The sequence below is a fragment of the Mugil cephalus genome, chromosome 9, assembly GCF_022458985.1.
Source record: "Mugil cephalus isolate CIBA_MC_2020 chromosome 9, CIBA_Mcephalus_1.1, whole genome shotgun sequence".
NCBI classification, from domain to species: domain Eukaryota; kingdom Metazoa; phylum Chordata; class Actinopteri; order Mugiliformes; family Mugilidae; genus Mugil; species Mugil cephalus.
Window position 1 is genome coordinate 9,345,223 of NC_061778.1, and position 15,320 is coordinate 9,360,542.

General features: G+C 40.9%; 1 protein-coding gene across 1 annotated transcript; it reads right to left on the bottom strand.

Annotated features, from left to right (window-relative positions):
* Positions 1 to 304: 304 nt before the first annotated feature.
* tmprss5 (transmembrane serine protease 5) lies at positions 305 to 6,567 on the bottom strand. Its single transcript, XM_047594731.1, has 13 exons — positions 6,304 to 6,567; positions 5,401 to 5,539; positions 4,975 to 5,055; positions 3,862 to 3,975; positions 3,380 to 3,515; positions 3,064 to 3,177; positions 2,932 to 2,975; positions 2,622 to 2,784; positions 2,322 to 2,506; positions 1,502 to 1,600; positions 1,241 to 1,383; positions 985 to 1,137; positions 305 to 495 (listed from the first exon to the last, which is right to left on the bottom strand). The coding sequence occupies exons 1-13, from the start codon at positions 6,565 to 6,567 to the stop codon at positions 487 to 489; spliced, it is 1,644 nt and encodes a 547-aa protein (XP_047450687.1). The 3' UTR covers positions 305 to 486.
* Between the last annotated feature and the right edge of the window lie 8,753 nt (positions 6,568 to 15,320).

The window sequence follows — 15,320 nt, forward strand, 5'->3', positions numbered from 1 at the left end:
CGATCGTATGTGACTTCCTTCACTACTGCGACCGTCAGCTACCTGTTGTAGCTGCACCATTATTTTGTATGTATTTTCGCTGAGGACAGAGACTCAACTTACTAAAACTGTTGGAAACCTTGGAATAGCAGTAAGTTTCATTGGAAAAATTACAGTGTCTTCAATGTACTTTAAATCATCCTGCAGACCAGATTGGACCCTGTGGCGGGCTGCTTTTGGCCCGTGGGCCGTGTGTTTGAACACTCGTACCTTACGCAGTGGTGAAAAGCAGAGCTGAATAATCACACTGGACACGGTGTTGAACGAGGCATCATTTATATTAAATACATGGAAAATACAACGTAAAAATGTATAGTTTGATATTTCTACTCTGTGTTTATGTGTACATAATATAACAGACGTTTAAAATAGAAAATATTCACTCTAGCTTTCAAAAGTCTAAACTCTTCATATATCAGTGGTGTCCTTTGCTTCATGAGCCCCTCCTCAGTAATTCTGCAAACAGAGATAACAGATCATTATAAGCAACCCTTGTGAACCTTAACTTTATCCTGTTGTGTAGCCTCCACTTCCTTCCTGCTGCGCATAAAAAAATTATAACAATAGAAATGTATAAACTTAAATGGAGATCACTGCGTAGGTGTTAAAAGTAAAAGTGGCGACAGCTCATTGAAATATTGTCCATTAGGCGTCAAAATCCTACATTTAAAGGGTTATTTGTAGAAAGATTTGTAGGATAAGAGTTAAAAGCACTCATGCAAAAGCAACATCATTTATGTCAAAGTGTTATACCTTGGAGTTGCTTTATTAGTGATGCATTTAGCCAGTCTGCATACTGTACATTAATGTTTAATGCCTCATATTTAGTAAGCTGGTCATATATTTTGTAGATATACTCTTCATCTTCAAGAAACCTCTGCAGCTGTCAGATAAAAGTAGCAGAGAGGACGTACAGTATAAATGAACACCACTGTGCAGTACTACCTCAATCATGTCATAGATCCAACCCAGGAATTCAGCCACTTTGGTGTAAACGCCAGGATGGTTGGGCTCAGCACAGCCGGTCCCCCAGCTGACGACCCCTACCAACCTCCACACGTTCTCATCCTGGCAAACCAGAGGGCCCCCACTGTCCCCCTGGAGAGGTAAACACACATACGGACTATTCATTACAAACAAATCACACAAGAAAGGGTGAGTGTTTAAAACGCAAGGTGGTGTTCAAAAAGGTGAGTCTGACCTGACATGCATCCACTTTTCCCTCCGTGTATCCGGCGCACAGCATCCGGGGCGAGATCTCGCCGTTGTACATGCAGGAGCTGTTGCATTTCTTTGTGCTTATTATTGGAACTGGCGCCTCTTTCAGGGTGTCTGGTGAGTGAACTGAGAGAGAGAACACACATTTAAGGATGTCAATACGCTTGGCATGCCGTGTCACTGTGTTTGAATTTGGCTTGTAGCAGAGGCAAATTTGCTTTCGAGTAGCGCGGTAGCATCTTACCACCATCAGGCTGTGTGTATCCCCATCCGGAGATCCAGCACTGTGTTCCTCCTGGAAGGTCATAGTCGTACTGAGGCAAACAGATGGGCCTAATTGTGTCTAGTCAAAGGAGGAAAAGAAGTTCCTTTTTATTAACCGAATCTGACAGATTACAACATGATAATTAAGTCTAAATGACTTTACTTCCTTCTCGTTTTTGGATTAGGCAGGAAATTGTCAAATAAAGTAGGTCAAATTTCACTAACAATGGGATTTGGTTCATCTGCTGAAGAGGGAATGTTTCTGTTCTTGCATTAAATCAGACTTGATGAACAAGCATATTTTTATGTCACGGAAGCCAATAATAAGAAAAGTATATCTGGTAATATGAAACCAAAGCACAAACAGTACACAGATGTTTGAGACATCTTGTGCCCAGTAGTCATATTTGGGAAGTAAATGATATTTGTATATCTATATAGTCTTGATTTTTTGGTGTTGTTCCTGGAAGCAAATGATTTTATTACAAATCCGGATGACTCCCTTTGGAGCCTTTGTGCTTACATTTGAACATTTACGAAGAGTTGATTCTGTAAGACTTGTGTATTCAGGGATGGATTCAACACTATGCTGCAGCATATGTCTGTATCATTTAGATTAGACATATGCTAGTACCAGATTCAAAGTGTTAATCTTCCTAATCCATAGCGACAGCAATAAGTACATCTGGGACGATTGTTAATTCTTTACAAAAGTCGGATGGAGGCTTGTTTGCTGAATCCGTACAAGACAAAGCAACAAAGGCTCAAGTGTTGCATTCAAAGTTTGAGAGAAGACCAACCCGAGAAATTGAGAGGTGTCCGCAGCTTCATCAGGGCTATGTCACTGTCGTGGCTCCTGTGGTTGTAGTTCTTGTTGTAGATTATCTTCTCCACAGCGTATCCTGTATGCTGAGCCATTTTAGCGGAGCTGCGGGTCACAATGCCGGCATAGACCACCCAGCTGGATACCTGCGGCAGCCTGTAGCTGACATTTGGGAGGACAGGGCCAATTGTCGTGTGTCCAATGCGGTACAGCTGTTAATGACCGATTATTATCTTTGACCTCTGACCTTTACTGCTTGTAAGGTCAGCAGTCTTACTTGTGTACACAGTGGGCAGCTGTAACAACCCATTGACTGGTGACGATGGAGCCTCCGCAGGTGTGACGGTTGCTGTAGTAGAGGCTGACCTGCCACGGCCACCTGCCCAGCGTGGCCTCAACTCCCCCGATGATCCTGGGCAGCTTTGCTCGTGTCCCACACTCTGCACAAAGATCCATTCATCAGAAAAGCAGCTGAAACTGGATTGGTCAGAAAGTGCTGCAGCGAACACCATCATTCACTCCACTATGACATAAAGCTTGGTACAGGAATTGGGTGCAAAGTCAAACTAGAAGTTTAATTTGCTCACCAAAGCACTGCAAAGCGATCACCTTCCCTGTGATGCAGCTGCCCCTAAATGAGAATAAATTGGGTTACTAATGATGCATGATTAATGTGTTGGTAGCCACGGTTTTCCTAGGCCTCAAATAAATCACTTTACCTGAACTGCCACATATTTTCCAGGCTGCTCTTGTGTTCTGAGGTAATTTGTATGAAGCCATCAGTGTAGTTTGGACCGATATCCGTTAGATTCACTCCTTTGTGCTTGGTCAGGCTGGTCACAGAACATGTGCAAAATGGTTTGGAGTGAATATTGGGATAATTCAGATTTATACGGTGTGAGGCAAGACTGTAAATGAGGGATTAGCAAATCGTAAAAAAAAGCGACCAAGAAAAGCAGGAGGAAATTAGGGAGTTAGAGAACGGACGCTCAGATGATCAGCTGCAGTAAATTCCTGCCAGGAGTTCAGACAAACCTCAGATAACCCAGTTGTCTGCAGACCAGTGTTCCCAGTGAAGAGTTCCACCTCTCATAGCACACTGGCAGCCAGGTGGGCAACTTCCCCAGCTGGATCTCCAGGAGAGAGTTGTCTGGGCTGATTCTGTAAAACACTGAACCTGATTGATTGAAAATCCCTCCAGAGACGAGCTCTCAGTCAGCAGTAATGAAGGAGGCTCTTCTACGAGAGGGAAATGATTAGGAAAAGCACAAGTCTCTATGCTAATGTAGTCGGTACAAACAGATCATTATGTGTGATGTTTCTATGTCAGTCAATGGGCATCTCTCAAGAGTGAACAACAGACAACAAGACGCTGCTGCTGAATATTAATCTCACTACTGCTGAACTAAAAATCAGTTCAGGGGTGACCCGGTGTGCTGAATCTCATATGAATAATATGAACCACGCTGGGACCTGTTTGTCTATTCGTAAAAACAAAGAGCAGAGGAAACACAGACCTTTCCTGGGGTCAGAGATAGAAGTATCCTCTGTCACGTTGCAGAAAGACGTCTCCTTCGTATCCCCAAGCCCCACTGGACTCTGGGAGGAGGAAGGCCTCAGCAGAATTTTGACTAAACGTACATAAAGACATAGTTAGATACGCCTTTAAATGCACAACCGAGACAGGCAGCAAGATTGTCTTAATTTCTGAATTGGTACCCAGTGCAGGACATATGTGCTCTGCAGAAAGGGATGTGAATAATCATGAGCATGATTTTGTTTTTGCAATTTTTTCCCTCTTCCAAACAGAGACAGAAGACATTATCCTGACTTTTATTCTCTCACAAGCTCCCAAAACAGGTCAGATGTTCAATAAATAACCCCCTTTTTGCTGTTACAAACTCTTTTCATTACAGCTTTTCATCATTGGGGACGCAATTACTGAATTACTACTGAATTATTACTGAATTACCTTATCATTTTTTTTTTCCTGTAACAAAAATGTATCATTTAAAGATTTAAACACATTTCAGGATCATATAGCAGTGTCATATTGGTAATCAGTAAATATTAATTTGATATAATCTGTGTTATTTTACATTGTATGTCGGCGTGTAAGAAACAAAACCAAAGAGATGCCACACATATGCAGAGATAAACGACATACATTACACAATCTGCCTGACCAAGAGCACTTGCAAGTTGATTTTTAGTTAAAATGCACATTTAAAAAATATTTAATTTGTAGTAATATATTAAGATGATTCATGGATTATTCAGTCAACAGAAAATCTGCAGTCAGTCTCATAATCAATTAATCATTTCAATTAATCAGTTACAGTTCATCTTCAAAGAATTCACTGATTTTCTTACATTAACATAAAGTAATTTAAGCATCTTTGAAAAATCTTTAAAAACTTGTACATATCATCTTGTTTTCTGACATCCATACACTAATTAATCAAGAAAATGATTGATTGTTAGTCTCATTAAATATTAATAATATTATAACAATTCCTGTATAAATTAGCACTGACCTATAAAAGGCTCGAGTAGCTCCAACAACACATTCATTTCCTCTTCGTGATCTAAGCTCATTTAGTGATTCTTTCTCATACACAGTGACTCACCTAGAAACCAGACACCTACAACTAAGCCTCCCAGGAGTCCGACTGCACACACCGCTGCCAGCAGCCTCACCAGTCTGTGAGCTAAAGCAACAATTAATACTGGAATTAATGCCATCTTGATCCTTGACATGAGCTGAGAAGATTTATGAAATGTCAGCTGCTACACGTATAGCACAATGAGGCTCAGCACTGAGAGAGTTAGTAGTTAATAGGCGTTATCTGACACATGCACAACACAAAAGAACTGAAAAGCAAATCCGCTGTAGTTCTTGTCTCGGCTCTGCAGACGCTTTGACTAAACATGGAGTCTTAGTTGGATCAGTACATTTCTGAAAGTGTGTTTTAGCAGCTAGTGTTTGCACAAATGAAGCAAGATTGGTGTTTTGGAGTCTGATGCCCATCAGGTGGTGCACGGTTGGAGCTTACTGTTCACCGCAGAATGAAAGCCTTTTAACCAGCCCTGGGCTCCCTTGGCCCCCCCGGCTCCTGCTGTTTTCTCTGAGTGAAAAGGATGACTGACAGCCACCGGGTTTTCAATCACTGATATTGTGTCTCCATCAAGACTCTGTAAGAATTACAGGAGGCGAGTCAGATTCTATTATTTGAAACAGTTTTAGCTGGTGTTTTCAGTTTAGACTAAAGTTCCTAAAACTATGTGCTGACCATCTGTCCATCCGTCAGTCTCTGTCAGATTTAATTAAGACGGTAATCCTGAATATTAGCCACCGCTGACCAGTCCAGATGTATAGACTTGGCATGTACAGGTGTGCACGTCTCAAACAGAGAGTGATGGACGCATAATGAGCTAATGGAGGTTTTCCCATGTGTGTTTTGTGTCTCATAAAACTAAACCACATTCCCTGTTTTCTGCTTTTAGACCAATTGTATAACACTCACTCCCCAAGGAGCAGCTGTTTCTATATATGCAACATATTGACAGTATGGCGGTAATTGCAATAAAGCTCTCCACAGACGTGAGACGCAGACTGACGCTGTGCGAAATAAAATAAAAATAAATACCATCTGCCCTCATGTTCTATTGTAGCTACATGTAGATAAACATGTAGTTCTGGTGTAGTACAGGTGTAGCTTTGAATTCATCACAGCACATTCAGTACCTCATCAGGATCAAGATGCACATTAATTATATACAAAATAAAAATAAAACATATGGAAATGTGGCAGAAACATAGTGGAGAGAAAACAACACGTGTAAAGTGTGAAGGTGCAAATGAAGGTGACGATATAAGATGGGTGCCGCTGTCAGGTTTTACATACATCCGACAGATGGAGCAAGGTGTAGTGAATATTCAGCCTCCCTTTGCTTACCATGTTTCCCTGGGGTACAGTCCTGAGGAAAAGGCGCCGGTGTCCGTGCTCATCTGTAGGCCTGCGTTGCAGGTGTGGAGGTCTGTCCTGCTCACAGCGGACGCACCATTTGCCATTTAACAGAATGCAACTCTGGATTTTCCCTTCACAAAGAGACAATGAGGTCAGCAGGGGTTTAGAGAATGAGGCTGTTGTTTGTCCAGGGGGGTCATGGGGCCTGTGGAAGCAAGCTGAACCAGGTCTTTGTAGGCGGGGGGGGAGCATCTCCAGAGATACCTCCAAGCCGACTATTGATAGGACACCAGAGGGTTGCTAGGTAACACCTTTTACCTGTGCCAAAAGATTGTCTGTGTTCACCTGAGACGTGCCATTACCTGACAGTTTGTAGCTTCTGAGAAAAGGTCATTATTGCGGATTGTTGAAAAGTCTCATATCACGTCAATTCCAGTCATTTCAAATCCAGAGCTTGCGTCTCTCAACACTCAAGAACAAAATGAAGTCTGTTCTGTCTGTCCGCTGACAGATGAGACTCTCTCTTCAGCTCTTTTCACCTGCTCACAGTCAAACTGTGACGCTTGTTTTTTTGTCAGTACTGTTTATTCTCTTTTATTTTTTATTTTTTTTGCTTTAACTTCACTAGAAACTGGAACTTGTGTGGCCTTTTTGATTAACTCTATAAATAGTAGAAATAATTAAAACTGAGATGAGGACGATGTGTGCTATTTGGAAATGGATGAATCATGAATGAAAACCATTTAGTTAAAAGACCGTTTGATGCGAGAGTTATTTATGCGTTTCCCGTATGCAGCACCATGTTGGATTAGAGTCCAGGTGAAGGGAACAAGTGCCAGAAACGAAATTCCTTCCTCGTCTGACTGTCAAGTCCAAATCCAAGAAACGGCCCAGATCTGTTTGGCTCATCTAGCCGGTGTCATGTGGAATTATTCTGGAAATCAAACACGGAGTAATGAGCATTGCAGCAGTAGCTTAAATTGCATGTGAAAGAACAACAGCTGAAACTGTGAGGAGGTTAATAATGTTTGATAATATTAGCGTTGAATTGGAGCTGTGTGGAAATTTTTAACAAGGATTTGATGTCTCCCTCTTCTGGTGAAGAGTAAACAGTGATTTGCAGAGCTGCCAGTCACTAAGTTAGAAGCCAGTTGGGGAGAAAAGGCGTTTTCATTGAGGGATATATACCTGCATCAGCTCTAAGTGTTTTCTCTGCCCTCCATTGTGGTGTGAAACAAAACAAACATTGTCCAAGTCATTTAAGTCAACCAGTCAGTCACAACTTTAAAACCACCTGCCTGATATTGTGCCGGTCTCCCCTGTGCCTCCAAAACAGTTCTGGCTCATTGGGGTTGAAGGTAGGAGGCCTCCCTGGATCAAACTTGTTCCATTATATCCCACAGATGCTTTATTAGTTTGGGATCTGGGGAGTTTGGGGGCCAGGTCGAAACCTTGGGCTATTTTTTTTTCTTCTTTTTTTTTAAACATTTTTTGAGCTGCTCCTAAGCAGTTTGTGTTGTGCTGGGGATGGATGCTGCCATCGGAGAGTGTGGTTGCTATGAGGTGATGGTGCCTGGTCTGCAAGAATGTTTTAGGTGGGTGTTATGTGTCTAAGTGACACCCACATAAATGGCAGGACCAAAGGTCTCCCAGCAGAACAATGCATTATAATGAGATGGTCAAAGCTATTCACTAGTCACATGCTCCAACATTGCACTTTATAGTTTTATTTGACTAGTTAAGAGTTTAATATAACACATATGCACTGAATCCTGATTCTGTTTATATGTGATTTATTAGTTTAATAAAATAATGGATTCAGACATAGGGGCTATAAATTACCAGTAGTTAGACGCCCACATTGCTTGTCTGCATGCACCAGTGATTACCTGCATTGTAACCAATAAGTAATTATGTTTATTTTCTGTTTATTTCGTGCGGAGGTGTTTTTACAGCTTTATTTTAGAGGCTGTCATCTCCTTAATTGGTGAGGAAACAATTAGTAATCAGCCAGTGCTGGTCATAATGTATCCATAATTTAGGACATTTGGGAAATTATGTTGCTTGTTGCCTCCTTCTGAAATTAGACCACTTAAATTGAACTACTGTTTTTTTTTTCTTTTGATTTTTTTTTTCATGGATTTCTTCACATTTTATGAACAGGTAATTGAAAAAAAAAATCTTTTTATATTTAATATATACTGGTTGAATTGGACTAGACACAGTATTTCAAACGTACTGTATGTGATTTAACCCTACTGTAACCCAACCATAACCCTACTGCAACCCTAAACATGACTCTGCCCCTACTGTAACCCTAATCATAGCCCTACTATAAACCTAACACCTAATCCTGATCATAACCCTATTTTCATTCTAATCATAACCCTGCTGTAACCCTAATCATAACTCTGCTGTAACCCAATCATAACCCTTTTGTAACCCTTAAGCCTGACTCTACCCCCACTATAACCCTAACCCTAACCCTACTTTAACCCTCCCCCTACTGTAACCCTAACCGTACAGTGACCCTAACCCTAACTCTGATTTAAGTGTAACCCTAAATAGACTTTTGTTAAAGCTCATGTCCTGTTTTGACATTTAAATTTCATGAGTAAGTCCCACCAATGTGGCCACAACAATAACAGCGGCTCCACTGTGGACTACTTTCATTCATTTATTCATGCATCACAGTCTGTGGCTCCACTGTGTAGGAGCTGGCTGCAGCCCAGTTTGGAGCTGCATCTCTCTCTCTCTCTCTCTCTCTCTCTCTCTCTGTCTTTGCTCTGAGGGGATGCTCTCCCCCGTTTGGTGTACTGAGATTTGATCAGCTTCACTCTTATCTCAGTCATTAGTATGTGTGGCTCTGTCTGGGGTCCAAACCTTGAACATCAGATTTTGTCTCTTAGCGTCTGGTTGGAAATCCCAGAGTAAAAGCTAAGTGAACAGAAGAAAGAGATGCTTCTTTATAAGGGTTTGTACAATGTAGGCCTCAAAAAGATTTGTGCCAAAGCCCATTTAAAACTGAACCATTTATGTGAGAGCAACCGTGAGTGCCGTTCTTTTGCCAGTTACCCCTCAGAAGACACAGACACCGAAGGCTGGCATGAATAGAGATGTAGGTAGAGTAGAGAGAAACTGTAATGTCTCGTGTGTGTTGTTTTGGATTCTTCTTAAATGGAAACTTACTTAAAGGAGTTGGATGAGAATATTTGTACCACTCACTTTATCTGTCGGCTGAATGCGAGGCAGACGATTGCAGCCAGGAAGCTTGGCTGCAACATGGAGACTGGAAACAGCTAGCAACAGCTCTAACCTGGCTCTGTTCAAAAACCTTCTTCCAAGCTCCTCTAAAGCTCCCTAATTACCATTTCCCTTTGCATTTAAATGCAATGTATAAACCTAGTTGCACAGAGATATAATTCAGTGTATTCGCCGAAAAACTATAACTGCGTCTCCAGACTTCATGCTACGCTAACCATTGTAGCTTCGTATTTTACACATGGATATGATCTTCTTGTCTGAATCTGGAAGAAACAAAGAGACGGGAGGAGAGAACAGGGGAAGCAGGCAAATTCACAGACATCTCGATAAAGTGATCGTGCAGCATATACACCCATCAGCCACAACATTATGACCACTGACAGGAGAAGTGAATGACATTGACCGTTTTGTGACAATTCTGCTGGGAAACATTTGGACCTAGTATTCGTGTGGATGTAACTTATACACGTACCACCCACCTAGACCAGACCAAGCACCCCCACCCCTTAGCAGTGACACTCCTTGATGGCAGCAGGACGCAGCCTGACACAGACACACACAAAACGGTTTAGGAACAACTAAAAAAAGCATGAAGAACAGCACAAGGTGTTGACCTGGCCTCCAAATTCACTAGATCCCAAACTGATCAAGTATTTTATGGGATGATCCACAGAGGCCCACCTCACCCCAACCCCCCACTAACAACATCCTGTTAACAGACACCACAGGACTCCTTCAGAAGGCCCATGTCTATTCTCTGATGAGACACAAATGTTTTGGAGGCACAAAGGAGACCTACATGATATTAGGAAGGTGGTCACAATGTTATGCTTGGTTGGTGTTTCAAACAAGAGTATGATACATGGGTATAGAGAGGACACCGTGTAGAATTATTGATTCTTCACTTTGTGCTTTTTTATTTTGACTTCTAGTATTTTTGCTCTCTCGTTGCAGAAATATCTCTAACATGACTAATTGTATTTATGTTGTCTGATGCTGTTGTGGTGTGGAGGCTTAATGCGACTATAAAATAGGTCTGTATATTCACACTCAACAACGAGCCTGTGCAGAAAAATGCCGTATTAAGATGTGTTGTACGAGATACAATAATGGGGATAAGCCAAATGTTGAAAATAGGACAGAAAAGGTTTGCCAGCTCTAACTTTTTCATCTCCTGATCAGCCTTCAGGAGCGTGTTTTAGAAGAACTAGTTTAAGGTTTGTGATAATAGGACAACCTTTGTCCACTTGAAAAGGATCATTCATTTAACAACAGGGGCAGAGAAAGACTGTTTCACCCCCAATGAGGCCGTCAAGGGGTTAGGATCTGAAGCTGTGTGCTACATACATCTGGAGAGATAAAAAAATAAATAAAAAACAACTAACCCAAATCCTACAGAGCTGCAGACAGGAGCACAGGAGCAGATCATTTGGCCGTCGTCGGGGGTGAAATACTTATTATAACTAGACATACGTGACATTTCTATGTTTAGAAATGACTGAATTGACCTTTAACTTTCTCCAAGCATGGCTGAGCTTGACGGCTCTGCATGATTGTCGTGTCATGACACAATCAAGTGGTTCCACTGTAAGGTGTTGGGTTAATGATGCAGCACGGGGTGAGGGCAGATCGAATGAAGCCCCCCGCCCACCCAACACACACACACACACATATATATATATGGGTGCCATTGTTTTTTCTGTGCTTCAATAATTGCCCTCCTCTACTGTCTGTGAGCTCTGCCTCCTGTGGACCAGTAAATCCGTTGTGCTTGTGTCTGTTCTACAGTCTGAGCTGGACTGGATGTCAGCTGTGGTAACATACTGCCTCCTTGTGGTAGGATTAAAGACCTCCATTTACCATGATAACCTTGGAGTGAAATTGAAGTGAAAACCTGGATTCATTTTTGTGTATACATTAAAATCCCTTTATCTAAATGTTGAAACTATAAGTCCTCTTTTAGTATGTTGTATTGTAGTAATTATTAGAAGCCTCAGTTGACAACAAACGAGCATAAATATCTGAGAAAAACAGCCACTGTTAATAGACCATGTGTGTTTGAGCCTTTGTGGCTTAATAGCAAAGTTTTATTGAGAACTTTTTTTTGTTTTGTGCTGTTTTTTTTTTTTTTTTTTTTTTTTTTGCTGTGCAGCATAGTGTAATTACAGGACAATACATTTGTGACAGATACACGCATGAGTGCGGCCTTCTCATAGTGACTAAATGGTATGCAGCGGCGTCTGTATTGAAAGTGGCAGGATGAATAAAGAGCTGTCATGTACGTGTTTGGATCTTGTCTTGCGGAGGCTAATGATAGTGGGGGTGGCTAAGAGCAGATATGCTCCCCACCAGATGGCGGGTAATGTGGTTTGCCTGAGCTGCCCACCACGCTCACTCTAATTAAACAGAGGAGATTACATTAACACTCGCTCCCACTCAGTCTGCTCGTCCACTGAGCCACTGGCATCGGACTGAAGATGTCGAGGGTGGATTACAGGGGGTTTCAGGGGTGACTGTCGTTTTGAACTTTTGCTACAAATTTTACTCTTAGGAAATGATAGTGGGAGGATTTTAGGAAGAAAAACTACATGAACAGACTCAGTCAGGCGTTTTACGTCCTTCGCCTCCTGTGATGAGTAGTACAGGAAGTAGGGAAGCAGTCACATCCTGAGTGAAGGATGTGAATATCACTGTAAAAGTACTGTAATTGTTACAAGCACAACTACTGAACTATTACCAGAACTCAAATACAGCAAAATGTCCCTGTCATAAATATTTGATTTTAATGTATAAATGTATTAATATAAAAACAGGTTTTTACTGTTGTAGCTGGTTGATGAGGAGCTCATTTAAATTAATTTTGAACATCCAACTGTGACTAATGATCATTTTTATTATGGAATAATCTGACAATTATTTTCTCTATTAATCGTTTTGTTTTGTAAAATTATCACTGAGAGCTGATTATCAAAATAGTTTAGTGGTAGTTTAAATTATGACGAATTGTCCTATTTTTTATTATTTTTTTAACTGGACAAGAAAAAGATTATTAAAACGAACATAAAAATTATGTCACAACACATTTGAATATAGTCAGTAAGTGGATGAATTAAAAAAAATGAAACACAGACTTGATGATGGATTATGTAAATTAATTTGATAATGCATTGTCCTATGAAGTAATGAAGCCTCCCAATCCCAGACAGAAATACGGTGAAGTAGAAGTAGTATTTGGACAGTTACACAATCATCAGGCTTTGTGCTTTCTGTAAATTCAATCTGAAAATAAATCTGTGCTACATTTTACAACGATTCAAACTATTGTGTAGGAAAATGAGTTCAGAAATAATTGGCCAGTTGTCTCCTTAAAGCATTTTTTTTTTTCGGTCAGAGTTGAGTTGTGTGGGGTTATCTCTGAGTACAAGGAATAAAAAAAAAGGTGACAACACAAGTGAGGAAGATAAAAAATGAGGCTTAAAAAAAATAGAAATATTTCAGAAGTAGATATCAAAGGGCAAAGTCAACAGTTTCATTTAACGAAGAAGCAGGTGTGCACAGAAAAACTACGAAATGATAAATGAGCTGGTAGATAGAGGAGCACAAGTGTGTGGATGGCCTGGAAAATCCCCCGTGACTGCACAGCTAGTCAAGAATGCTCTCCAGGATGTAGATATTCATGCTTCCTGTCAGCGTTGGAGAGACAACTTCATGACTGTAACCTCAGAGGATTCACCATAAGATGCTAACCGCTCTAAAACAAACAAACAAAAAAAATGGCGAGCAGCATTTGGCAAAAAAAAAAAAAAAAACGCACAAAGAGAAACCAGCATATTCCTGAAACAAAAATCAACCCCTGTCAAAATGATGGAAAGAGGAAAGCGTGGAGGAAAAAACAGCAATGGCTCATGACCAAGCTCATCCGTCAAACGTGGTGGTTTTGTTTATCGCTTCGGCATGTGTGTACGGCTACCAGTGGGGCTGGCATTTATTAATGACTTCACTGCTGATTGAAATAAAATGGTGACTGCAGGGAAATATACAGCAGCGCTCTTTGTGCTCTAATTCAGCCAAATAAGTCAAAGCTCAATGAAAATCATTCAACGGGATAACAACCCTAAACGTACAAATAAAGCACGGAGATTCGACAACAAGCCGAAGGTGGCTGCGGTGAAGGTCCAGGAGAGCAGAGCACCACAAGGGACAATACTGAGCTATTTTTTTTGGGCTGTGGGTCAGAAAAGGCAGGCGGTCATTCGCTGCAAAGGATTTTCCACAAATTAGTTTTGAACCCCTAAACGTACAAATTAAAGCTGAGACTTGACATTAAATAAAACAACAGCTAACGGTACAGTTGCAAGTGACATGAGATTAATTTGCAAAATTAATGGATAAACAGTTTTTTCTAATAGGTAAATTTTTAAAAAAAATAACAAAACATAGCTAACTATTAATGTGGAAAAAACAACTAAACATTGTCTAAAAGTGATGATGCTAAGCCTCTAAATGATTTACAGATGTGTGTTTACGACAGTTGACTAGTGAAAATAACATTAAAGGCCCAGTGAGTATGACAAAGTGCCATCTAGAGGTGAGGTCACAGATTGCAACTTACTTTCTTCATGTCACCATGTGAGTAGAAAACCCAGCGGTGCTTTTTACCACTTTACAGAATCCCTTACAGGCCATAGGCAACTCTTTTTTTCTTCCAAAGCAGCACTAACATTTTCATATACATTCACAATGTTTACTGTGTTCAGTGGGAGGAACTTAGAGCCACGTAAAGTAGCTAAAATGAAACTTAAATTATCCCTGTGGCCAAACTGAGCGAGCAGAAAAAAGCACAGGGCACTCGAAAATGAGAGCGTGATCATTATAGAGAGGAGCTGTAAACACTGCAAGCCTGGAATTCAGCTGACCAGATTGAAGTCATATAGCTCGAAAATAGATTGCACAATAAAACATTCACAGCCGACTCGGACGCTGTTTTATGGGGAAAAACGAGAACATTGAAACTGAAGGGGCATGTTGCACCGGCTCGATAACCTGTTAAATCCCAAAGCCGTCAGGGGAATACACACACACGCACACACAAAAAAAAAAACATTCAATATCGAGAAATGTACAGTAAATGCAGCCTGTAATTAAGAGGACTCACTTTCACTGTGTTGTGCAGAGACCTGATAAACTGACTTGGCTCCTTTCACATCTGGGGTAAAATGCAGGGCCAGCTGTGGCTCTGGCAGAGTGCCATCAGAGGTCACCACAGAGCCTGGAGTGACTCCAGCTGTTTGCAAGTAGCACAGATGATACACAAACTGTTTGTGGCAGAAGCCAATAATCTGATGAGAGGGAGCTGCAGCATTGTTAAACAGTAAAAAGGGAGTTGTTAAGGCTGGACATCAGAGCTTATATAGAAAGGAGTTACACTGTGCAGCAGTTATTCCCAACGGATACGTTTACCCTGTGGTAATAACTATAAAAAGATATAAACAATGTCTAAATTGTGCTGCAGAATTTGTAGGGAAGGAACTAGTTTTTGGTACTGTTAATGTTCTGGTTCATGTTTTTTTTTTTTGGTCTAAATATTGACCAATCGCAGTTAAGCAGGTTACATGTGCACAGCAGAATGTTCTGTTGGTGAATCAAATAATTAAAGAAAGATGTAGAACCGGTTTTAAGCTGTTAACTGATTAAAACTGCCTGGTTGTAGACATTTACTGCATTTCCATTACGTATTGATA